General features: G+C 41.0%; 1 protein-coding gene across 3 annotated transcripts in view; it reads left to right on the top strand.

Moving 5' to 3' along the window:
* Positions 1–25,618, top strand: part of JAZF1 (JAZF zinc finger 1) — a 354,333-nt gene that overhangs the window by 268,034 nt on the left and 60,681 nt on the right. For all 3 annotated transcript variants that reach the window (XM_055293589.2, XM_055293590.2, XM_063609001.1), the window contains exon 3: positions 18,022–18,218. In XM_055293589.2, the coding sequence (XP_055149564.1) occupies positions 18,022–18,218 (197 nt within the window). The remainder of the gene's footprint in view (positions 1–18,021; positions 18,219–25,618) is intronic.

Raw genomic sequence — 25,618 nt, forward strand, 5'->3', positions numbered from 1 at the left:
AATGAGGCCAGAGTCAGCTGTATTATCAGCACCGTGAGTGGAAACAGTACCTGCCACCATCACGAGTGAGAACAGGGGAAAGGGAGCTTTGTGTTGGCCGTCTCCAGTCTTTTCCCAGCTGTCATAGGCAACGCTGGCCTTCTGTTTGTGCACTTTCTGCATTTTAATTCCCAGAATTCCTCTTTTCCAAATTCTGCGTTGTAGGGCCACATGCTCTGTAAATAGTCACCCAAGCCCCATTGTAAATTATATAGGGGGAAAAAAGTTGGAAATGTCTTAATTGGCTTTTCAGAACTCTAAATTTCAAGGGTTTTGTTTTAACCTTAATCTTAACAGCCCATTCTAATACCTTTCTCACTATTCCCTCTTCCTTCCTCCCTCTCTGCATCACCCACCTCCATTTATAGGGGTGGGTGAAAAATTTTCTTCTGAAGTCAGTGAGAGTCTCAGACTCCTATCCTTCCACAGGATGCAGAATATGGAGGTAAACTAGCCCCAAGATTTTTCTCACCCTCTCCAAGGGAAAACCCAGTGTGGTCTCAGGTCTTACCCAAGTAAAATTCCTGCGTTGTGAGCAGACTTTTCACTTCCAATAAGGAAAAGGAGTCGACTTTTTCTCTAGGTGTTTTTGGTTACAGGGTAAGAAATACAAGGTCAGTTAACATCACAAAGAATCCCCCAGGCAACTGAAAGAAGTGTAAGTGAAAATTATTGTAAAGTACCCTTCACAGCAGGTACCAATGTTAGAGTTTTATTTCAGCAAATTGTTGGGATCCCATTATTTAGGAGGGTTTGTGAACAGATTGAAATTGAATTTGAGCTACTTATTGCGTAAAAGCCACGTGATGCCTATGTCCTGTATTAACATTTTTTAGCTCCCAGTACACTCCCGTTCTGAGCTGGAAGATATAAATGCTATGCCTTTGAGAGGACATCTTTGCATAAAACACTCAAATAAATGTACTTTTTCATTTCAGATCTTCACTCTTAAATAATGTTTGTACCCCAGATGTTCATCTAAAAACGTAAAAATATTGTCTGAAAAAAATATATGAGACCCATTACTCAGTCTCTCCTCCTGCCATTTAAACTGCAGGTATTCCCCAAGTTTCTCTTCTCAACCTTTGCCTCTTTTTCCCTGCCTGCTCCCTTAGTTTTCTCTTCTGGGTGGATGACTCCCAAATCTAGATCGCTGACCTGTTTGTCCACATGCTTGAGTATCCCACCACCATCTCACACCCAGCATATCCAGGTGGAGCTCTTATCAGTTGTAACAGCACTGCTCAATAGGACTTTCTGTGATCATGGAAATTTTATGTTTCTATTCAATATGGTAGCCCTTAGCCATATGTGGCTACTTAAGTAAAATTAAAGAAAATTATAAATTTCATTCCTTGGCTGTACTAGCCACATTTCAGGTGTTCATAGTTTCATATGGCTAATGGCTACTGTATTGGACAACACAGACTTTAAGCATTTTGTAACTTTCCTATGGCATGATATGAGCTGTGGGTCCTTGGGCAAACTACCTAATGTCTCAAGGCTCAATTTTGTATCTGTAAATAGGACTGATAACCCCTTGCAAGCTGTTATGAGGATTAAATAAAGTAATAATGATAAAGCACGTAGCATATCACATACTAAAAAGACTTTTTAAAAGTCATAGATCTTTTGCCCTTATTCCTTCTTTAATGTTAACATCCGGATATCCACCTGAAACTTGGATAATGTGAACGCTCTCCAGAGCCATTTTAAGAAGGGGTTAGTTTGCACACTGTTGGGAACACCTAAAAACGCTATGGATTAAATCTGGCTTAAAGCTGTAGCTCTTCGGTGTTCGGTTGTTGGAAAAGTTCTGAGCGATTCTCTGCATCATGGTTAATATAAGAGTGCTCGGCAGGGTCTAACAAGATTCTCCTAGTTGGTCGGAATTATTTTAGTTAGGGTATTTGTCTCATTTCCCAGGGCACAATAACAGGAGGAAAATCTCCATGAGGCTAGCATCTGGCGCAGTAATGATTGAGAGGTAACCCCATCTGAAAATGCCCATTGCTTCAGTGGATACTTGGGTCGGGGGGAACAACCTCTTGGTTTGCATACATGAACTTGGTGAAAGAGGCTCCCTGGTCACCAAAAATGGCCTGGGTGTTGGGTGCAGAGGTGTCCAGGACCTTCAGTCACTCAACAAGGAGCCCTCTGCTGTGGACCATTCCTGCATACGCAAGTAATGGGTTTTAAAGGGGGTTTGCCTGGTTTATATCCTGGCTGCAATCCATTAAAGCTTTAATTACACTAATTAGGGATTTGGGATAATCAGGTTGGCTGGCCTGAAATAGGGGCCTGTACTCTCTGAAGAAAAGCTTTGCTAAATAAACCAGCAGGATAAACAGGATTGTGGGACGCATGCATTCCCGGGAGCCAGCTGATGCTCAGGATTAGTGCATGCCTTTGGCATGCAAATGAAGGCTGCTCCTTGTAAATCAGCAGAAGGTCCAGAGGCCCCTCCAAGAAATACTTCATTAGCAGTTAAGTAGTGACATTCTTGAAAAATTTAAACACACACATACCCCCTGAATTTTTTTCCAAATAACCCATAAATTTGTGCAGGCTTTGCATGGGAGCTGTGCATGGGATGGAGCATGTAGGGGAAAGGTGGCTAGGAGATCTTACAAAATACACATTGATTTCAAAGCATTACTGAATAGTGGTTTTATGTCATTCTTTTTTCCCTCTAACTTAAAAACCACCAAAATCTCACTATACTGTGCAAGACAGCATACCATTTGACATTATAACAGACTCTCATACCTGAAAGAGTTGGGAACCATTGGCTGATATTTTCAAATTAATAAACATACAGTGTCATTCAATGGTATAGACTCTATATAACAGTGCCCCTCCTTTACAAACATTTGGCAGTGTGTGTTGTGTCCCTGCAGTTATGCTGCTGGCCATCTTAATTGTGAATCTATGTTAGGTATTTCCCAGGAACTATGTTGGAAAAATTTCCTTCTCCCTTTGTTCTCTTCTGTCTTTCCTTTCTTCCATTTTTAAAAATCCCTATATATTTTTAAGTGATTATGTGAACACAAGATGAAAAATATGTGAATTATCAATCATGCCCTAAAAAGGGAGGAAGGTAGAAAGCTTAAATAAGATAGCAAAATATTGACATTGTGGCTGTAGTTGTGGGTTTTTTGTTTTGTTTTTTGTTTTTGAGATGGAGTTTCACTCTTGTTGCCCAGGCTGGAGGGCAATGGCGGATCTCAGCTCACCGCAACCTCCGCCTCCCAGGTTCAAGCGATTCTCCTGCCCCAGCCTCCCTAGTAGCTGGGATTACAGGCATGTGCCACCATGCCCGGCTAATTTTGTATTTTTAGTAGAGATGGGGTTTCTCCATGTTGGTCAGGCTGGTCTCGAACTCCCAACCTCAGGTGATCTGCCCACCTCGGCCTCCCAAAGTGCTGGGATTACAGGCATGAGCCACTGCGCCCGGCCAACTGGGCCCCTTCTGATTGGTTGCTGTGACTGTCCTGTTTTTTTGGAAAACTAGCTCATTTCAAAGTTTAGCCTGAGCAACTCCATTCTGGTTTGGTCTGCTCAGTTGGGGCCTAGTGCAGAACCTTAGTCCAAATCAGTGACCGTCCATGAATTTTATTTAATGCTCTTAAGTTCAGAAGTAGTTTAACTGAACTCTTGCAACAAAAGGCAAAAAATCACTTTGAAAAAAAATCAACCCCCAAAACCCATGAGACCTGAGGTCTGTAAGCTTGAGATGCCCACATGCACATGCTTTGTCACAGAACAGCCCATGCTTGAAACTGGCTTTGCCCCCAAAATAGTTTTACTGTCTTATTATTAGTAGTTCATTTAAGAAAAAGTGCTGTAAACTCTGCTCTTTCAACAATGCTAATTTGCTGACTGCTCTTCTGTGTATATATAAGTCTCATATACACCATAAATTTGAGTAGTTGGCCCATACATAATTACATTTCATGAATAGATGCTGTTATCTGAATATGTCGCTAATATTCTTGCTTTAGCTTGGGGACAGCTCTTGTCTTAGACATACTCAACTTTCTCTCTCAGATATTATAGTCTGCCAGCTTTGTTCATTGATTTTCTGAGAAGGGATAAAGTATGTACCAAATGCCCAGGCCAGGGTATTAGTGGAAATCTCAGTAGATATAGAGGAAAATGTGTAAGTCCAAGATGGCACAAACTTTCAGCTTACATGTCACCTTCATTGGTTTGTAGTGACTACCTAGGGCATAGTGCTGAAGAAAACTAAGGCTGAGTCCCAAAGCAGCACAGGCAAGAGTGCTGTAATCGATTAGTGTGGCCATCTTGGGCAGAGTGCATTTAAGTGGCACGAGAGCCACTGTGTGTGCCATCTCTGACATAGACAAACCCTACCTATTTGAAAGACCTCCTCTCACATTGAGAATCTTCTACCATCTCATTTGCTTCTCCTCCCCTTTCTCAACCCAGTGTTTAATTAACTGGACACCTCCAGTGTGCCCCACCCCCTGGTGCTAGATTTCCTGGGAGTCACTTGTTCTTAGCTGGATATTGATGGTCACTCACCCCACCTTGTCAGAAGAATTCACCTAAGGATAAGGCCATGCAACATCAGAGAAGTACTTTTCTTTGGAAATGGAGACGTCCAGTCCCAGGCTTAGATACCTATCTTAGCCCAACTGTGGACTGCATAGTTTCCCCCAAGAAATTACCTCTTACGTAAGAATTCTCCTAGATGGCTGTTAAATTTATAAACAATTTCTCCTTCCTGGGAAAGGGTCAGGAGCATAGGGCCAGCATCCATGGAAATACCACAACTCTGAGTGGTCTCCTAACATATATTGAGTATTACGTGGAGCCAAGGACTTTTCATGCATTTATCCAAAGAGATGTTGATAATAACCCCCATGAGGTAAGTGTTAGGATTACCTCTGTTTTATAATGAGGACCCCAAGATGAGAAGGAGTCATTAATTTGCCTAAGCTTGAACACCAACTAAGTCAGATTAAGAGTTTGCCTTCAGAACCTAGATTTTTTCACCCATCAGGCTGTGATCCCAGCTGTATACTGGATTTAAAACTCTGAGACCTAAGTGAAACTTTCTCTTCAGTTTTTAAATTTCTTCTAGTTTATGGGGAAAGTTACGCATCATCTCATTAGCAGCTTACAGTGAAACCTCAATAATTCATTTAATTTACTTCTAGAGGAAGCAAAACAAGAAAACTGAAAAGCTATTTGTAGTTTTATACCACAAAACCTCATAAAGTGCAACTTCTTTGTTTTGTTCATTAGTCTTTACGTGGATATCAAATTAGCAATGAAAACCATGTGTAAGAAATAGCCATAGTTATTTGCAATTCAATGAAGGTAGAAAAGGAACGGAAAGGAGGATAGGGAGTTGCCAAGAGAAAGATATTCCACTGGTCTCCAAACCAAAGACTTGTGGTATAGTAGCTTTCAGAAGTGTTTTTTATTCTTGGCATCAGTGACAAAAAAGACCATGGTTTATTTTATTCAGGCTAAAGTAAATCAAAATTAATTGCTTCACTGATAATTTATGCTGACCTGTGGCTTTAAAGAGTGATTGCCGGAGCCTGAGCAAGCTTTCATTAAGGCAGATTGACTGTATCATTCCATAGTTGTGAAGAAAATATACAATATTTATTGGGAACATACAAAGAAATACTATTCAGGAATGGGATTTTGTTATTTCAATGGCTCAGCTTTGGTGCCTGGATTTCATTTGAGTGCCAAAATTTAGGAAAAGATACTACTGGTTTAAAAAAGTGGTTCTTAAGTGCTATCCACAGCACAGCTGCTAGTCTGCTGCTGTTCATGAGGACGTTTCCACTGGTCTGCAGTGTCTGAGCTGCCTGGGGCATGTGGGGCCAGGGAACAGGGAGCATCCAGCACCTCACTGCCCCTCTGTGTGTCCAGCTGTGAGAGGACACTCAGCTCTTGCTCACCACCTCCCAGCTCTTGGAAAGGAGAAGCTACTGGATTTCAGTGCCCTTGTATTTGCCTTCTTTTGTTTGCTCAGCATATTTCAAGCAATTCCACCTAAATTTAAGAGTTCTGTTTGGTCAGCATTCCTTGCAACTGAATTTTTCGCAATGATAATAATCGAAAACACATTTAGATATTTTTAAAAATTTGCATCTACAGAATAATTGTAAACAGTATATTATAAATAATACTATATATATATGATGCAAGTATAAAGTAACGATAACATGAAATTTCATATTGTGGCTTTTCTTCATCAAAACAGTTTAAGTAGATTTTTCCTGTGTTCTGTTATCATAATCTCAGAATAATCTTTCTCAAGAAAGGATTTATTCCAAGATTATGCTCTTCCTATATTTTATGTTAAAGTAGTTTTTTCTTTTTAATTAGAGGCTGGTGATGATAGATGTAGTTAGATAAGGTATACATGGCAATATAAAAATTGGCAACCCAATGTTATTTAAATACTAAAAAAGGTATAGAATATCCAAGCTATAATATACCAAAGAGAATATAAATTTACTGTAGCTGCCTTTAAAAAAGAAAGTAAAATAAAAATAAGAAAAATAAGAAAAATAAAGAAATAAAATATGATTGTCAAGACAGTAGATGAAGGAAAGATCACCTTTTATCTTGTCTTTTTATCCTTATCCCACCTTTTCTTCTTCTCTCTCCCCCACAAAAAAAAAAAGAAAAAAAAAAGAAATGAACATCTAGAAGCAAAATAAGCTACAAGGTTTGCTATGAAATTGGCTTGCCCTCATATTTATTTATTTTATGCAAAATTAGATTAGAATTCTCCAAAGACCAGGAACTATATATATCCTTCCATATATGTCAAATATAAACTTAGAAAACTTAGAAAAACAGACCAGGCGTGGGTAGCTCATGCCTGTAATCCTAGCACTTTGGGAGGCCAAGGCAATAAGACTGCTTGAGCCCAGGAGATCGAGACCAGCCTGGGCAGCAGAGTGGGATCCTGCCTCTACAAAAATTAGCTGGATGTGGTGCTCTACAAAAAATACAAAAATTAGCTGGGTTTGGAAGTACACCCCTATAGTCCCAGCTACTTGGGAGGCTGAAGCAAGAGGATCACTTGAGCCCAGGAGGTCAAGGCTGCAATGAGCCGTGATGGCGCCACTGCACCCCAGCCTGGTTGACAGAGTGAGACCCTGTCTTAAAAAGGAAAGAAGAGAGAGAGAAAATAACATCTCTCTTAATGCAGTAAGTCTGTCAGTTTTAGTTTGGTACCCAAGAACACAATCTATTTCATTAGCTGTGTAATTCTCAGATTATGTCCACAACCAATGTAAAAGTCCAGTGAAAAATCACAAAAAATACCTCTTACAAGTTAAGTGCCAAACTGATCTGATCAAATGGAGTGGGTTTTTTTCCTGGTGCTGCTTTTAGTTTTATTATTTTGCATTAGAATTTTAATAGCATGTTAAAAGGGGCCCAGAGTTTTGGTGATACTGCAAAAAGTTTTATGAAGCTTCAAAATCCACCCCATGGGCCTCAGATCATGAAGTCAAAAATAACTCCGGATAAGAAGTGAAACATAGGATTATTTGAAGCATTACTAGAAACTTTCTGAAATTAATGTTATTTGGAAATCCAGATTTTCTCTTTTCTACTGAAAAGTACATTTATTAAGTTCCCAGATCACCAAAAAAGGCCATTCTATTAACGAAGGGGTGCTGACAAATGATTACTCCACTTGCTGTTTCTAGGTCCTGTTTTACTAACTCGCTGTTTTAACCAAATACGCCTTTAGCTTCACTATGGAATTAAGTTGCTGCTAAAATAAGAAGACCCGCCACATGAATTTATTAGCAGACATACGTTCTGAAAGCCATCATTACCTTGAGACCTAGAGCAGCCAGATCCTTTGACATGTGGGCCACACATGGTTGCATGCTGAAATGTACCCATTATTTCCATCACCATTTCCTACAGCCACATTTCAAATGTGCCATGCACTGTTTTGCGTACTTACTGGTTCTCTATCCATCCTTGTCCTGGATTGCATAGTAACAGCCAGAGAAAAGAAAAATCCTTACTCTCCATGTTAGACTATCCTTCAGAAGGTTAGATTGTCATGTCAGAAATACCATCATCTGGAGCAATGAATTACCAGATTTGGGAGTGCTTGGAATCTTAGGGCCTATCTGCCAACTCCCCACAGCTTTTCTCAAAAGCTTGTTGTTGCTGAAAAATGGCAATGCCCAAAGGGCCATTGAAAAGGCAGAACAAAGCTTTTGAACTTCAGATGAAGCGTAGTTGGATGTGGTGTTCTACAGAGGGTCTGCTAGCAGACCAAGTCAGAGCCTTGTGCAACTTGATGAATCTGCCAAGCAGAGAACAGCCTTTAGCTGGATAGAGGATGTCAGTCCAGCAGCTCATGGCATGGAGGGTCTCCCATTGCCTGTCCTGCTGGAAAGACCCTCTATAATTTGGTTCTACTCTAGAAATCAAGGCCAAGAAGTAAGAAGAGGTGTATGAGTTTATAGATGGGCCCCAGCGTGTTGTCTAATGAGAGGAACCTTCTTTTTCTGTTCTATTAATAGTTATTGTATCTGTCTTGAATTTGCCTTTGATTGCCATTTAGTAGATGCCATTGCAATTTAATAGATGCCTGGGCCGGGCACGATGGCTCACGCCTGTAATCCCAACACTTTGGGAGACCAAAGTGGGCAGATTGCTTGATCCCAGGAGTTCAAAACTAGCCTGGGCAACATGGTAAAACCCCGTCTTTACAAAAAGTACAAAAAAATTATCCAGATGTGGCGAACGCCTGTAGTCCCAGCTACTCAGGAGGCTGACGTGAGAAAATCACACGGCTGCTAGTGAGCCATGATCATGCCACTGCATTCCAGCCTGGGCGACAGAGTGAGACCCTGTCACAAAAGCCAAAAAATAAATAAAAATAACATTAATGCCTGCAGAATCAGTAAAGGTGGCTCTTTGCTTTCCGAATCAGCAAAACTCATGATGGCAGTATTTAAAATCCTAATATTCTGTGCCCCAAAGTAACCAAATGCTGGTGTAGATGGCAGAAGGTGAAAGGTTTGCGAGTTAAGATTTCCAGTACAAGTGTTAGTCACTTCTTTTTTTTTGTTTTTTAGACGGAGTCTCGCTCTGTCTCCCAGGCCGAAGTGCAGTGGTGCAATCTCGGCTCACTGCAAGCTCCGCCTTCCAGGTTCACGCCATTCTCCTGCCTCAGCCTCCTGAGTAGCTGGGACTACAGGCGCACGCTGCCACGCCTGGCTAATTTTTTTGCATTTTTAGTAGAGATGAGGTTTCACCGTGTTAGCCAAGATGGTCTCGATCTCCTGACCTTGTGATCCGCCCGTCTCGGCCTCCCAAAGTGCTGGGATTACAGGCGTGAGCCACCATGCCCAACGTGTTAATCACTTCTTTTATGAACCAGGAACCTGACATTTGTTAAGCATGAAGTGTCAGGCCCTGTTCTAAGTGCTTTATGAATATTAACTTACTTAATCCTCACCACAACCCTTGGTCGGACCTGTCATTGTCACCATTTATAGATCAGAAAATGGCAGCACCGAAAGGCTAGGTAGGTAACTTGCCCAGTGTCATCACACAGCTAGCGGGGCATGGATCAGGGATTTGAATCTAGACAGTCTACCTCCAAAGCCCACCCTCTTAATTGCTATACTAATATATTCAGACTCCAGACCATGACCTCCCAGGGGGTCAAGAAGTCAATGTGGTGGTCATGACCATCGTATTTTGTTAAAATGAAATAGAACAGAAAAATGCCAGAGTATATCACATATAAAGATTGTTCTGTGAAATTTCTGTTTCAGATATTTATATTAAAATATCTTGTCCTTGAGTCCAGAAATGTTTCATGATTCATAATTTTTTAGATTTCGTAAAGATAATATAGTACAAATACTTCATATTACATAATACCCCCAGTAGGGTCTGGGGCAGCCCCATATAATCACATACATTAATATTTATACAGTGAAACACACGAATATTTTCAGTAAATGCAATAAAATCTGTAAGTAGCCTTTCACCCAGTCAGATTAGAGTTTGCCTTCCAATGACGTTTTAGTGCCAAACTTTATTGTTAAAAAATTTCAGATTTCAGAGCTTTGGAGATCTCAAAATTGCAGATTGCAGGCCTATTTATGCATGTGAGCACAGCAGGTCGCACTGTGAGATACGTTTCTTATAATGGGTTGAAGTCAAAACAAAGTTTGAAAAATACTGCACAGTGCTATTGCTGGAATCATGCACTGTTAGAACTGGGAAGGACCCTAGCAGTGATGTATTCCATATATCCATAAAACCAAATCTCTTCAATTTTAACAAGTAGAAAAACCAGGACCACAAAAGTGAATACAGTGACTCCCAGAGGCCACCAGTTTCTTTGCCCCAGAACAAGCCTCCTGGCGACGTGCAGTGCAGACCTCTGGAACATGCGCCCTCTCCAGAGTCACATAATCACAGCCACACCACACCACGCATCTTGGAGTTTTCAGTTTTTTTCTGAGACTGCAGTTTCGAATGGTCACTTCAGTTTGTGAGTTCTCTGATCCAGTGAAAGCCAAGTGATTTTTTTCCCCAGCAGGTCACTTAGACTCAGGTGTTTTGGCCATGGAGTGAGGTGGCAATGGAGTCTCTGCCCAGGTTCCAGCAAATACTGTACATTTCCTGAGTTTGTGGTTGAAACTAGTCTCCCTGGACCAGCAGTTGACATTTTCCCCCTGTGGAGTTATATTCATGTTTCCATGTTGAACATGTCAGACTGAATGAACATTGTGGTCTGAGGATTTAAAAGATTTATAATGGAGTCTTGAAAATTTACTTAAGGAATATGTACTTCCCCTAGCAATAACAAATATTACTACAAATGACTATATTAAATTAAAGTAACTTAGACATTTCTGATTTGTAGGAAAGTTGAAATTAATCTTACAGCAGTTTCAGTTTCAAAATGAAAACATTGCTTTGCCTGACCGCAGATTTTCAGGCTGTTAGTCAACAGTGAGTGAAAGAGTCTCAAGTGACTTTTTTTCTTTAAGAAATATTCAGTTTTCTCTATGAGTAGAAAAATGTTAGAAGGAAAAACCCTAAAATATCAACCATAGTTTTATCTGGGTAATATTTCTCTTAGAAAAAAAAAGTTTTTACACAGGAAACATCAAAAATTCTTTTCATAAGCTGAATGGTAGGTACACGGATTTCTATTTTATTAAAATCTTTATGTGTGGAAATGTGTATATTGATTTGCATATATATTCCATAATTTTAAAAAATACTTTCATTTCTTTTCCTAACCTGTGTGTTGGTCAATTTAAAAACTTTCTAAACATAAGTCACAAATCCATAAAAAATGTTCTGTAAGTGTTCTTTACTGAGATATATTACTTTTTACAATTTTAAAAAAGAAGACTTTCTTATTCGTTCTTCGTTCCTTCCCTGATTAATTCCTTTAGTGAGTAGGCAAGAAGCCCAGTTCAAACGCTTTTTTTCCCCACATTAAAAAATAATAATCACTAGAAGGTGTACTGGCAAATGTTGAACTGACTTGGGGAGGAAAAAAGTCTCAATTTGTGTTATTGCCAGTTTCTGTCGTGTAAATACTCCTGCCATAGCCAATTTCAAGCTACCCACATGTCACTGAACACAGTAGGTTACTTTGCATTATACAGAATATAGTTATAAATAAGTCTACCAAACAGATAAAATGTTACTGTAAATAACAAGAATATAGATAATATTAAAATGCAATAAAATAAGTGATGAGCCTTGAGTTAAATATCCTTGTTTTTAACAAAGCGCTTGATTTAATTATTTACGTCATTTAGTTTTTAATAACGGCTGTGTTTAACAACAGACTCACCAAATCCCTGAAAATTTAAGTCAGCTTTCACAACCCAGTATGAGCCAGCTCCAGCACACTGCGGCTGCCAGATCAGAGCCGCGTCACCATTGCAAAGCAGAGAGAATTCTGGGAGGTGGGCACAGCCAGCCTTTCCCAGATCGTAGCCCAGTGGGACTGCAATTCCAGAGACTGCCCTCGCCACAACCAGGGAGCCCAGTGATCCCACACAGCAGGATGGACTGACATTGAGAGGATGAGCCTTTTGTTCTCCCAGCTGCCCACTGCCCCCATGTAAACTGCCAGAGGAGTCCTCCCTGCACTTCCCCAGGCCACATGCTCCAGCTCCCTGAACACTTTCAACTGTGAAAACCATAAGAGCGTCCCGAGGCTTGGCTGGGCTCTGATGCCAGCTCTGCCACTAGCCTAAATTATCTCAAACAGGTCACACCACCTCAGTTCACAGTTACTGTAACAAATAAGGGGGCTGGACCTGATGATCTGACTTAACCAAGGTTCCTTCCTGCTCTAAATAAAACCCAAGTGAGTCAGGCGCAGTGGCTCACACCTATAATCCTAACACTTTCGGTGGGAGGATTGCTTGAGCCCAGGAGTTTGAAACCTGCCTGGGCAACATAGTGAGATCCCATCTCTATAAAAAAATCAAAAAATTACCTGGGCGTGGTGGGACGTACCTGTAGTCTCAGCTACTTGGGAGGCTGAGGCAAGAAGATCGCTTGAGCCCAGGAGGTCGGGGCTTCGGTGCACTGTAATCACACCACTGCACCCCAGCCTGGGTGACAGCGAGACCCTGTCTCCAAAAAAAAAAATCTACATCAGCCGTGATTACTGAGAGCTTCAGAAAGATCACCAGTGGTGTCCAGACTCATTGAGGAAGGCTCAGGCCACTGAGTCACATGACTCACCTAACCTGAACTCAGCCTTGGGAACACGGTGAACCTTTCCAGCCCTGATATTTGGTAAAACGGGGAACGTAGTCCTCATTTGTTGGCCAGAATCACAGCCTTTGCTGTGCCTCCTTGGCTTCTGTAGATACTCTTGTCTCCCTAAATGGTTTCTTGCCACTGGGAATCTGCCCACCTTTTGACAGACAGCTGTGCTGATGGAACATTGCTCAAAAATTTGAGAATTTACTTACTAAATTAAGTCTCAGAAAATGGGTTAAGTCGTGGTTAATGAAAGGAGGAGGAAGAGGAGCAGCATGCTAGTGCAGGGGAGACACGGGCCCTTTTAACCAGGGTTCCCACAGCGTTTGTGTGGCACTCCTGTGTGTGTTTGTGGGGGCGGGTGGTGTGGATGTGTGTGTGTGTATGGTTGTCACTAGAACAAATTGTGCAGCTGTGTACCTTGGTATGTCAAGGTTACCATGATTTATAGGTTGTATGTCCAAGTTCACAACACCAATCCAAGAGAGGAGGGAGAACTGCAGGAGGAAGTCTTGGCGACAGGGCTTTAAGAATGTGTTTCATGTGTAATGCTTTTTACACAGGTGCCTTGTTCTTGCTTCTAGAAAGCACTATAGAAGATATAACCCCAATCCAGATTGCTGTCTGTAGCTGGCCAAACCCATGTGAGGGTGCAGGTGGGGTTTGCGTGTGAATGTTGTTATGGTTGTTTATAGTTGTTGTGTTATATCTGAGCTGTAGGAGAGTATTTTACAATAAGAGGTATGAGTCCTATAATCCCAGCACTTGGGAGGCCGAGGCAGGTGGAGCACTTGAGGTCAGTAGTTCAAGACCAGCCTGGCCAATGTGGTGAAACCTGGTCTCTACTAAAAATACAAAAATCAGCTGGGCGTGGTTGTGGCACCTGTAGTCCCAGCTATTTGGGAGGCTGAGGCAGGAGAATCGCTTGAACCAGCAGGCAGAGGTGAGCCGAGATCGTGCCACTGCACTCCAGCCTGGGCAACAGTATGAGACTCCATCTCAAAAAAAAAAAAAAGAAAAAAACCATGTATATATATGAGTTAGACATAGAGAAGCCTTTCTCTCTCTGCCTCTGGCTGTCTCTCCCTCTGTCTCTTACACTGGATATGCACCCTCTGGGTTTATTCCATTCAGCCGTTCCACAAACGGAATTTCTGCTCTACACGAGGCACGTGTGTGCTCAGTGCTTTCAGAGCCATGGGTGTGTGGTGTGTCCTCAAGACACTTGGAGTTGAGTAAGGTGGACAAAATATAGAGACATAACCATATTATAATGCTTTATTAATTAATAACAGCTTCTGCATTTTGAGCCACTTGCTACATGACAGGCCAATTACCTCATTTACTCTCACAACAGTCCTCTGAAGTTGAAATGTTATTGCCCCGTCTGCCAGCAGGTCACCTTCTTAGGCTGTGAACATTCAGACTCACAGATGACCATGGGCCACATAGGGCACTGGGTCTGTTCAGAGGATGGAGGACAAGTTGCCTTCTGCAGACACCCTTGCAGCAGTGCACGTGGGAGTCTGTTCAGGTGCAGAGAGGTAGGAGTGGAAGCTATCCTGATAGAAGAGCCTCATGCCCCACAGGAGCCAAAGCTCTTGAAACACGCTCTGGGCGTGGCTCCCCAGTTCTCTGCAAGGGCCATGCCCAGCTACAAGATCACCACGCTCGGGAAGCCCAAATCAGGATTCTTGGCTTCCTATCAGATAGCTACAGGTTCCTAGATCCTCCCAGGCTGTGCAGTTCACCAGTCAGAGGTCATTCTAATGTAGATAGTGTTGCCTAGTAACATAGTTGACATACTGTCTTTTAGCAGGTTACAAATTTAGCCAAAGATCAGACTCCCATGCAGAAAGGGAAAAGACGTATGTTAATTCCTTACCTACTCTCTCATTCCCGTTTTACAGAGAATAAACCCGAGATTCAGAGAAGTTTATCAACTTGCCTCAAATTACATAATAACCCAGCCAGGATTTGAACCCCGGCCTGACTCCAAATACCATGCTCTTAACTAAAATGCAGATGTAAAAATTTTTTTCTACCCCCATAAGCATGTCCATGTTTATTTTACTATTTGAAACACTAGTTTGAATTACTTAACCGTCGAGAACAATCAGCCTTCCTGGAAGCAGCAGCCTGTTTATCCTGCAGCTTTGCCACTCCCTGGCGCACTGCATACCCCAGTGTGAGAAGCTCAGCACCATGCTAGTTAGCAGTTCTTCTTAGAATAATAAAAAAAAGCACTAGTTCTTTGCTTTTCTCTGTGAGTCTGTATTTTTAGTAGAGGTTTATGAGGAGGGGAAAAAGAAGTTTTAAGGACAATAGAACCAATTTTGCATCTGAAAATAAATGACTACCTGGCTACCAGGTGCAAACAATTCTCTTTTGCCTTGAAGTCCTGTCTTCTTTTTAAATCATCACTATCCTATAGCACAAAACCTAAGAGCTCAAGGCAAAGCTTTATTACTAAGCTCAGTTCAGCATATAAAATCCAGTTTATATATCTGGATTACATTGCAAGAACCATTCAAGAAATATGCCATCCATGTTCCAAGTATAAAAATAGAAATTTTAAGACAGCATAACAACATTACTGTTGTTTCACTGGGTGTTTAATTGACTTCAAGCTTTCACCAGGTACTAGAACTATCTGTTGACTTCCAAAACTTCATTGTGTAGTGAGGAAAAATACTAAGAAATTTTGTAGACAAAATGTGAAATAGGTGAGGTAAAATACCATGTTTAAGTGCAATGCAGTGAGCTTATGATAAATTATATTGAAATAGTCAAAATATAATTGATGTGGGAGGTGTTGGAGAGAGGCCTTGAGGGGCATGGAATGTTCTGTTTCTTAGCCTAGGTGGTGGGGACAGCTGTAGTTTTATCATCTGAACGCTATCATACATTTATGGACTATGCTTTCTATGGCAATCTTCAAAAATGCAGCTGACAAAGTTTGCCTGCCAATATGAAAAGGTGAATGTTCTTTAGGTAGGAGATACCATTTCATAGATTGTTTTGAATCTCATATTACACGAATTTACAAAATGGTAGATTATACAGTGAGAAAAGAACAAAGTTTGACTATTACCAACATCAGAGAAGCATTGGAAGAATAACTCAAGTTTCCAAAGTGAAACTATCAGGGAAAGTCACCTTTCTCTTTATGAGTAATAAAATTAGAACATAAACAGATCATCAGTGGTGACCTCCCTCCTTGTGCTGCTCTCTTCCCTTCTTCTGGAATCTTCCTGGGCAGATGTATGCAGTTCTGTCCATGTTTCCTGAGGGGGGCCTGGCCCTGTGCTAGGAACTGGGGACTAGAATCCTTGCCTTCATTGACTAGGGAAGCAAGTACTCAATTAGCCAAGAAAAGTTGGGTTTTTGTTTTTTTTTAATTATACTTTAGGTTTTAGGGTACATGTGCACAATGTGCAGGTTTGTTACATATGTATCCATGTGCCATGTTGATTTCCTGTACCCATTAACTCGTCATTTAGCATTAGGTATATCTCCTAATGCTGTCCCTCCCCCCTCCCCCAACCCCACAACAGTCCCCGGAGTGTGATGTTCCCCTTCCTGTGTCCATGAGTTCTCATTGTTCAATTCCCACCTATGAGTGAGAACATGCGGTGTTTGGTTTTTTGTCCTTGCGATAGTTCACTGAGAATGATGTTTTCCAGTTTCATCCATGTCCCTACAAAGGACATGAACTCATCATTTTTTATGGCTGCATAGTATTCCATGGTGTATATGTGCCACATTTTCTTAATCCAGTCTATCGTTGTTGGACATTTGGGTTGGTTCCAAGTCTGCTATTGTGAATAGTGCCTCAATAAACATACGTGTGCATGTGTCTTTATAGCAGCATGATTTATAGTCCTTTGGGTATATACCCAGTAATGGGATGGCTGGGTCAAATGGTATTTCTAGCTCTAGATCCCTGAGGAATCACCACACTGACTTCCACAATGGTTGAACTAGTTTACAGTCCCACCAACAGTGTAAAAGTGTTCCTATTTCTCCACATCCTCTCCAGCACTTGTTGTTTCCTGATTTTTTAATGATGGCCATTCTAACTGGTGTGAGATGGTATCTCACTGTGGTTTTGATGTGCATTTCTCTGATGGCCAGTGATGATGAGCATTTCTTCATGTGTTTTTTGGCTGCATAAATGTCTTCTTTTGAGAAGTGTCTGTTCATGTCCTTTGCCCACTTTTTGATGGGGTTGTTTGTTTTTTTCTTGTCAATTTGTTTGAGTTCATTGTAGATACTAGCCCTTTGTCAGATGAGTAGGTTGCAAAAATTTTCTCCCATTCTGTAGGTTGCCTGTTCACTCTGATGGTAGTTTCTTTTGCTGTGCAGAAGCTCTTTAGTTTAATTAGATCCCATTTGTCAATTTTGGCTTTTGTTGCCATTGCTTTTGGTGTTTTAGACATGAAGTCCTTGCCCACGCCTATGTCCTGAATGGTATTGCCTAGGTTTTCTTGTAGGATTTTAATGGTTTTAGGTCTAACATTTAAGTCTTTAATCCATCTTGAATTAATTTTTGTATAAGGTGTAAGGAAGGGATCCAGTTTCAGCTTTCTACATATGGCTAGCCAGTTTTCCCAGCACCATTTATTAAATAGGGAATCCTTTCTCCATTTTAGCCAAGAAAAGTTTTTAAACCCAAATAACAATATGAGAATCAAAGTAATAACCAAAAAAAAAAGAGTTTTCACGAGGCCGTATATGTTAGGTGGCAGTTAAGTGGTACAAAGAAGAAATACTGCCAACCTGCAGATAAAGGAAGCACTGTCTACTTAGGAGTGGTTGGGGAACTTTGAGGATATGTGGGCTTCCTATGGGTAGAAAAAAAGAGAGCAGACCTTCCAAGAGAGGAAGTCTTGTAACTGAAAGTATTACAGTGGGTGCAGATGTATTCTGTGTGTATAAGCTTCCTGGCAAGGAGGATTTGCTGGGGAAGAAATAGACCTGACTTTGAGAAACCTTAAAAATAACAAGGTAGAAGATATTTCCATTGCATTGGAAAAGGGAAGCTGTTGTGAGTTTTTGAGATTGGGACTGGCCTGTGGCCAAGGTCCTTTTCCAGGGTCGTGCATGTCTGAAACTCTAATGAATGTCATCAGTCCTCATGCTCTATACATGGCCCAGGTTCCTTACCTTCCATTGTTGTTTCAGATTCATGACAGATGCTGCCCGCCGAGAGCAGGAGTCCCTAAAGAAGAAGATTCAGCCGAAGCTCTCACTGACTCTGTCCAGCTCAGTGTCTCGAGGGAATGTGTCCACTCCCCCACGCCACAGCAGTGGAAGCCTTACTCCCCCCGTGACCCCACCCATCACCCCCTCCTCTTCATTCCGCAGCAGCACTCCAACAGGTGAGTGGCCTGGCCCTACCGCCTTGAGAAGGAGGTGAGGGGAGAAAGAGAAAGTGTGTGTGATGTGCTGGGGGCAGAAAGGGGCTGGGGACAGATGATGACACAGACCCACCACATCATTGATCCTTTCACTAGTCTCTATATATTGATAAATTCTTTAATTTATTATTGAAGAAATATTTATAGATTATTGTTAATATGCATGTGATAATGGTTTTGTAGACTTTTTGTCAATATATTTCCCATTTTTACTGTGCATACCCATCTACACAACATTTTTAATGGGCTCTGTAATAATACATATTTCATCACCCGATTTACAACTAAATATATTATGAACATTTTCTCTTCTAAAACAGTTAAAATAATTGCATCCTTTAGAGAACACATAATTTATTAAGCAGTCTTGGAGAAATTTAGATATAATTTTTCTTCCAAGGAGACTTCATTGTTTTTACAACGCCTTGAGAAGAAGGGGGAGTCCTTTTCTTCTCCAGCTTTTTCTATAGATAGTGGAAACTTGCCCTTCAATTTAGCTTTTTCACTTGCTTCTTTATACCCACCTATTCACCAATCAAGTAATCCATTTTATTTTTCCCAGTCCATCTCTCCTATTCGCCTCCTCTTTCCTGTCAGTCTCCCTGACACACGTGGACGTACACTACTCCAGCACTCTCATCTGCTCTCCTCCAGATCCTCGCCTTAAAGAGGCTTCTGTCCTTTTAAGGATACCGTCTTCATTGATTTGGATTAACTCTGCTCAAAACTTTATCCTCAGTTCCACGTTAGGATTAGCCTATAATAATCTGAAGACAAAGTTCAGTTGTTTAAAAGAAAATATTAGTAAGAAAACCTTGGTAGAGTTACATGTATCAAGAAACTAGGACTTCAGCTGGGTGCTGTGGCTCACATGTATAATCACAGCACTTTGGGAGGCTGAGGCAGGAGGATCACCTGAGGCCAGGATTTCAAGACCAACCTGGGTGAAACGGCATTTTGAATGCCTCACAAGTGCCAGAAACCAAGCTACTGAGGTGAGCAGAGAGAGGCCCCCTTCCCTGACCTCAGGAGCTTACACCTGTTGGAGGATATTGGCATTCTAGGGGCCAAACAAGATCACTCTTGTCTTCCTCTCCCAAGTGTGGAAATGATTAAAAAATAAAACAGCAGTCGCAGATGAAGAACAAAATATCAACTGTATTATTACATAAAGCTAAACCACAGAATGGAGCTTGGATCTGTAACAATTGGGCTTCCTAGTATGTCTTCCCAGAATTCAATTTATTTCCCAAAGTGCACTTCTCAGCTTACCCCAGGGTGGGAGCTGACCAGAGAGCACTCTGGACCCTGAGCAGAGCGTGCCCAGCCCTTCCTCCCTAGTTCATGCTTCATTAAGTCACTGTTCCTCCTTGGGCAGGAGTGAATAGAGATGGTGGAAGAGGTCCCGCATGTTTGTGCTGTCCGAGAAACAGAGAAATAGCTCTCTTCCCCCAGTGGGAGTATAGACCGTCACTAATCAAATCAATACGCAAATAAATATAACCCTGTAGTCATGACAAGTGCTATATAGAATTCTGTGATAGGAGGGCACCCGGAGAGAAGTTTGACCCGGTCAGGAAAGGCTTCCTTTGAAAGATAAATAGGAGTCAACTAAGTAAAGAGGAAAGGGGGAGCAATGTCACAAAAGGAACATTTTGCAAAGGCTCCATGGAGGGGGAAAGCCTGGCAGGTCCCCAGTACTGAAAGCAGGCCAGGTGGCCCGAGTGTAAGATGAGACTGAGGAGGTAGGCGAGGACTAGGGCATTGGGGGTCTTATTCAAAATTTTGGTTGAATTGAAGAGCAAAGAGAACCCACTTGTAACCACACCATCATCTCCTTAGCCATGATTAAAATTGTTTATCTTCTCTGACAGTTTATGTATTTCTCTGTCATCCATTTTCTATTGTGCAAAGTGTGTTTCAGAATACTAATTTCACAAAATACTAGTTGGGGTAAAGGGATTTCCTAGTAAGTTTGGGGAGATGATGAGTTAGACAAAAAATGGGTTTCTTTAATTCGGGGCTTTAATATGCACTGTTAGTCTCCAAGGGGAGGATTTAGTAAATTTCCCAAACTTAGTTGCTCTGATTAGGGGACCACTTTCTCTATGGGGCATCTCAGGGGACTCATGGTTGACAGACACCCTGTGTTCAATCAGGATTGAACATTTTGAAGACAGGTTAGGTATAGGAGATAAACCAAAGTTGCTGCCTTAACTTCTTTCTTTACAAATGGTGTTACCTTGGGCAAGTCACTAATACCCATTATATAGATTTTGTGTCAAAGTTAAATGTGATAGCACATGTATAACACAGTGCTCAATAAATGTTCATTTCTTTCGTCTGGGGTTTTCAACTTTGTATTTTAGGAACAGAATCAAGGTCATGCTTCTAGAGGACAAACCAGTTCATTTGTGTTAGGCATTTGTCCATTTCCTTGAATAGACCACCATGTTTCCCTTATATTTTATTTTGTGAAGATTGACTTTCCAGGATCTTTGTGTAACATTTATGTTGTAAATCTAAGGAATGAAAGAGAGTGTAGTGTAATTCCGCAATCCTCTTTTCTGGGTATTGCTATGATATGTATTCATGTATAGTATGAATTATGGGGGCAGTCTCCAATTGGCTGTGTTTTATACCTGAAGTAATATGGATTGACTCATGTCCAACCCCAGATAACTATGACTGCCCCAATTAGTGACGGGTGCCTAGGACCCCATGAAAATAAAGACAGTTTAAAAGTGAGAGTTTATTATTTTTCATGTAAGAATGTTTGGAAGAAATGGAATCATTTCCTTTCCTTCAGACATAAAGAAATCTTTCTGACACCTCGCCTATTTTAGCAATTTCCCATTGAGAGAATTAATTTATGTTGTGGTAAAGATGTATCATTTTCAGTCTGTCAAGATCATTGGTAAGTTATTTGCTGCTGGAAGAACATTCCATGTAAACATCAAAAATTAGCATGGGAAATGGTTTCTTAAACCCCTACCGTGTACAATTTTGATTGTGTACATTTTTCAATGTTTGGAATGTTATTTTACCTGTAGTTAGAGAGATCAGCTTATTTTGCCTGACTAATGTGGTTTCAGTCACTTTCATTGCCAGGTTATAAAATTCCACATTTCTACCCCTTAAATTCACTCTTCCAAGTTCTATTTCATGGTGCCTTCCCACTTCAGAAGTAATAGTCATCTTGTGGGAACTTCATTTATAAAATGTTCTTTAAGGTATACTTTCTTGACAATACTGAATTAGAGCTCAGCTTTATCCTAGAGTTTTGAGTATTTCTTAGGTATACTTGGAATCAATGTTTGTTTTGCAATTTTTTTTTTTTTCTGTTTGCAACAGGGTCTTACTGTATCACTCTGTCACCTAGGCTGGAGTGCAGTGATGCTATCATAGCTCACTGCAGCCTCAAACTCCTGGGCTCAGCCTCCTGTGTAGCTCACCTCAGCCTCCTGTGTAGCTGGGACTACAGGTGCATGCCACAATGCCCGCCTATTTTTTTTACTTTTTTTGTAGAGATGAGGTCTTGCTGTGTTGCCCAGACTGGTCTTGAACTCTTGGCCTCAAGCAATCCTCCTGCCTCTGCCTCCCAAAACTCTGTGATTACAGTCAGGGGCCACCATATATGGCCTGTTTTGCCATTTTTACATCCTAGAAGAATCTTTTTCTCTCATTGTTTTCCTTTCCTATCCTTGTCTTGTTTTCTTTTAATATATAGAAAAAGTATTCATTTAAGAAAACCTTGGCCGGGCGCGGTGGCTCACGCTTGTAATCCCAGCACTTTGGGAGGCCGAGGCGGGCGGATCACGAGGTCAGGAGATCGAGACCACGGTGAAACCCCGTCTCTACTAAAAATACAAAAAATTAGCCGGGCGTGGTGGCGGGCGCCTGTAGTCCCAGCTACTCAGAGAGGCTGAGGCAGGAGAATGGCGTGAACCCGGGAGGCGGAGCTTGCAGTGAGCCGAGATAGCGCCACTGCACTCCAGCCTGGGCGACAGGGTGAGACTCCGTCTCAAAAAAAAAAAAAAAAAAAAAAAGCAACCTTAGAGTAGTTTAAATCATAGATCAGCAAACTTTTTCTATAAAGGTCCATATAGTAAATATGCTTTGCAGGCCACAGGGTCTCTGTTTCGGCTACTCAACTTTGCCATTGTAATGTGCAAGCAGCTATAGAACCACCTAAATTAATGGGCATGCTGTGTTTTATTAAAAGTTTTTCTGAAACTTTATGTACAAAAACAGGCCAGAGTTGGCCCATAGGCCACAGTTTTCCAACCCCTGGTTTAAATAATAGAGAAATGGAATTGAAAAATAAATGTGATTAAATTATCTGAAAATAAAGTGTTAAGACAATTCATACCCTTCTCCTTTTAAAAGTAGTAACATCGGCCAGGCACGGTCGCTCACACCTGTAATCCCATTACTTTGGGAGGCAGAGGCAGGCAAATCACCTGAGGTCAGGAGTTCGAGATGAGCCTGGCCAACATGGTGAAACACCTACTAAAAATATAAAAATTTGCCAAGTGTGGTGGCTCGCGCCTGTAATCCCAGCTACTTGGGAGGTTGAGGCAGGAGAATTGCTTGCACCTGGGAAGTGGAGGTTGCGGTGAGCCGAGATTGCACCACTGCACTACAGCCTGGGTGACAGAGCAAGACTTCATCTCAAAAAAAAAAAAAAAAAAGTAGTAACATCTAAAGTACAATTACTTAGGGGGAAAGGCAAGTAGCACTTGTGGAGTGTTTGCTATGTGTGCTTACTGTATTCTTTATGTGTGACATTGTATTTAATCTTAACACCAGCCTCACTGAGACATTATTATTCCCATGTACAGATAAGAAATAGAGGCTTGCTAAGGTTAACTTGACACATCCATGTCTGTCTATTCAAAGAATAAGCTCTTTCCAGTATACCCACACTTTCTATCCACATTCATTATTATTACATTAATACTTTCTTTAAAACTTTATTAGACCGTCCACACTATGTGTGAACTTGACACCTCCAAACTCAAAGTATGTTAAGTTACTGAAACCTTGGTTTGACTTCATTCACCGTAACTTCCATTTTCACACAGCTCTACCATTCAAACAGCATGTCATAACAGAAGGACTTAACAGTTTCGTTCAGCCAGGGTTTCTCTAAGGGTCAGCTGACTCCAGATAGCCGGTTGTTAAATAATCAGGTTTGCAAGCTGTTTGCTAAACTGTTACCTTGAAATCAGCCATGGTGGGAGTATTTACACCAGTGAAATTGGTAAATGCTACATATCAGGACCTTCCCTGCCCCACTTTACCATTATACCACTGTTTTTTCCTTTCAGTATTTACCAGATTAATCTTACTTAGTTTGTAGGTCAAGGAATCGTGGATCCATGTGTCTGTGAATAAACCTAAAGTCAATCACCAATAAATAAACAATGACCATTTCAAGCAATGGACTACTTTGTAGGCACTCACCACAATGTTGTAGGAAAGGTTTTCACATTATCTTGTTACACGAGAAAATCCAATTTCAAAACTGCATAAGCAATATGATCTCAATTTTTTTTTTTTTTGGAGACAAAGTCTCACTCTGTTGCCCAGGCTGGAGTGCAGTGGTGTGATCTCAGCTCACTGCAACCTCCACCTCTCAGGTTCAAGAGATTCTCTGACCTCTACCTCCCAAGTAGCTGGGACTACAGGTGCGCATCAACACCACCCAGCTAGTTTTTGTATTTTTAGTAGAGGCGGGTTTTCGCCATGTTGGCCAGGCTGGTCCTGACCTCAAGTGATCCTCCTGCCTCGGCCTCCCAAGGTGCTGGGATTACAGGCGTGAGCCACTGCACCTGGCCCGTGATCTCAATTTTTATCTTTTACTTAAGAGAAGTTAACCATGGTTAACTACCTTAATATGATAGGAAGATGAACGTTATTTTCTTCTTTTTCTTTTCCCATATTTTCTAAAATGAGCTTGTCTTTCTTTTTATAATTAAAACAACTTAGTACATATGATTGGAAGATACAGAATTACTGGCCCTAAAAAGAGTTGAATGGATGTCTTTCCATCAAATTAATTGACCTTTGACGTGGGGTCATCCTATAGCAAAGGCCTTTTTGCTTTTGCATCCATCATTAGAGAGCAGGTTGTCTTGGTTATTATTGCCTACAGCTTAGTTAAGAAAGTAATTTCTCCCCCCTCCCCCCATATTTCCCCATTGAACCTCTTAAAACAGTGATTTTCGATCAGGATGAACGTTGAAATCACCTGGAAAAAATTTTAATCTACCTCTGCCTGGGCTCCACTTTCAGCCACTCTGATTCAGTTGGTGGGTGGGGCTTGGGCATTGGGAGTTTTTAAAAGCTCTTTTGGGTGGGTAATTCTACAACCAGAGTTAAGAAACCACTGTTTTAAAACGTGGCCCATCTCATTGTAGTATCTGTGTGCCTTCTAGCTTGAATTTTGAACATATTTCCACGTTGTCTGGAGAAACATTACTGTAATCCGTTTCCTTGACCTCCAGGATGAATCCAGTGGGACTGACAGATGCTCACTCATGTCTTAATGGAGAAGCCATGGAAAGAGCTGGCTGGGTTTCTGGTTCTAATAGCATCGCATAGTTACTCCTGGAAAATATTTGTATATATATTTTGGCGCACTCTGGGGGGAAAAATTCAAGTATTAAACCAGAGAAAGGCACCCAAGGAAATTAAACCAATTTTTAGGTTTTCTTGTTTAGATTCTTAATATAAAATTTAAGCTACTGCATTGTTTTATTTTACTTCACATTCCTGTGTCTCTTGCTATGGCCTTTTAAAAAACATTTCTTTATGGCTTTTACAATAAATTGTTCAGATTATAAAGATATTGAAAATTTCAGGAGTTATTAATACACGGCAAATTATTTTAAATAATATAGTATTAATTTTTCCCTTGGGGTGGACATTACTCTGCGATACAGACTTACAGGACTGATAGAATTTTGCTTGGCATTTAGAAGCTCTATCTGAATGGAGTTGAGGTGAGCTCTTCCCTCATGCGTTTATTGTTAGAAAGCAAAATAAACTTAAATAGGCTTAGTAAGGACAAAAAATCCCAGACAGAAAAAAGATAACCAAAATAAAGTATAAACTAACATACATCCCCCACCTACCCAAAAGAAAAGAACAAAATGGAAGGAAAAATCTCGGAGAAGAAATACTATTCTGTTTAATAGTGGAAAATGAGGGGAGAAAGGTGAAATACTTCAGCCTGACTGAATTTTGTGATATGAATTCCTGAGGCTGTGATTTGGTTTTTCTAACAAATTCTCCCTAAAGATTTGGATGTCTGCATGATACCTAAGCAACGTTCCCTAAAATCTTCCTATTGA

The sequence above is a fragment of the Symphalangus syndactylus genome, chromosome 9 (assembly GCF_028878055.3).
Source record: "Symphalangus syndactylus isolate Jambi chromosome 9, NHGRI_mSymSyn1-v2.1_pri, whole genome shotgun sequence".
In the NCBI taxonomy this organism is placed as follows: domain Eukaryota; kingdom Metazoa; phylum Chordata; class Mammalia; order Primates; family Hylobatidae; genus Symphalangus; species Symphalangus syndactylus.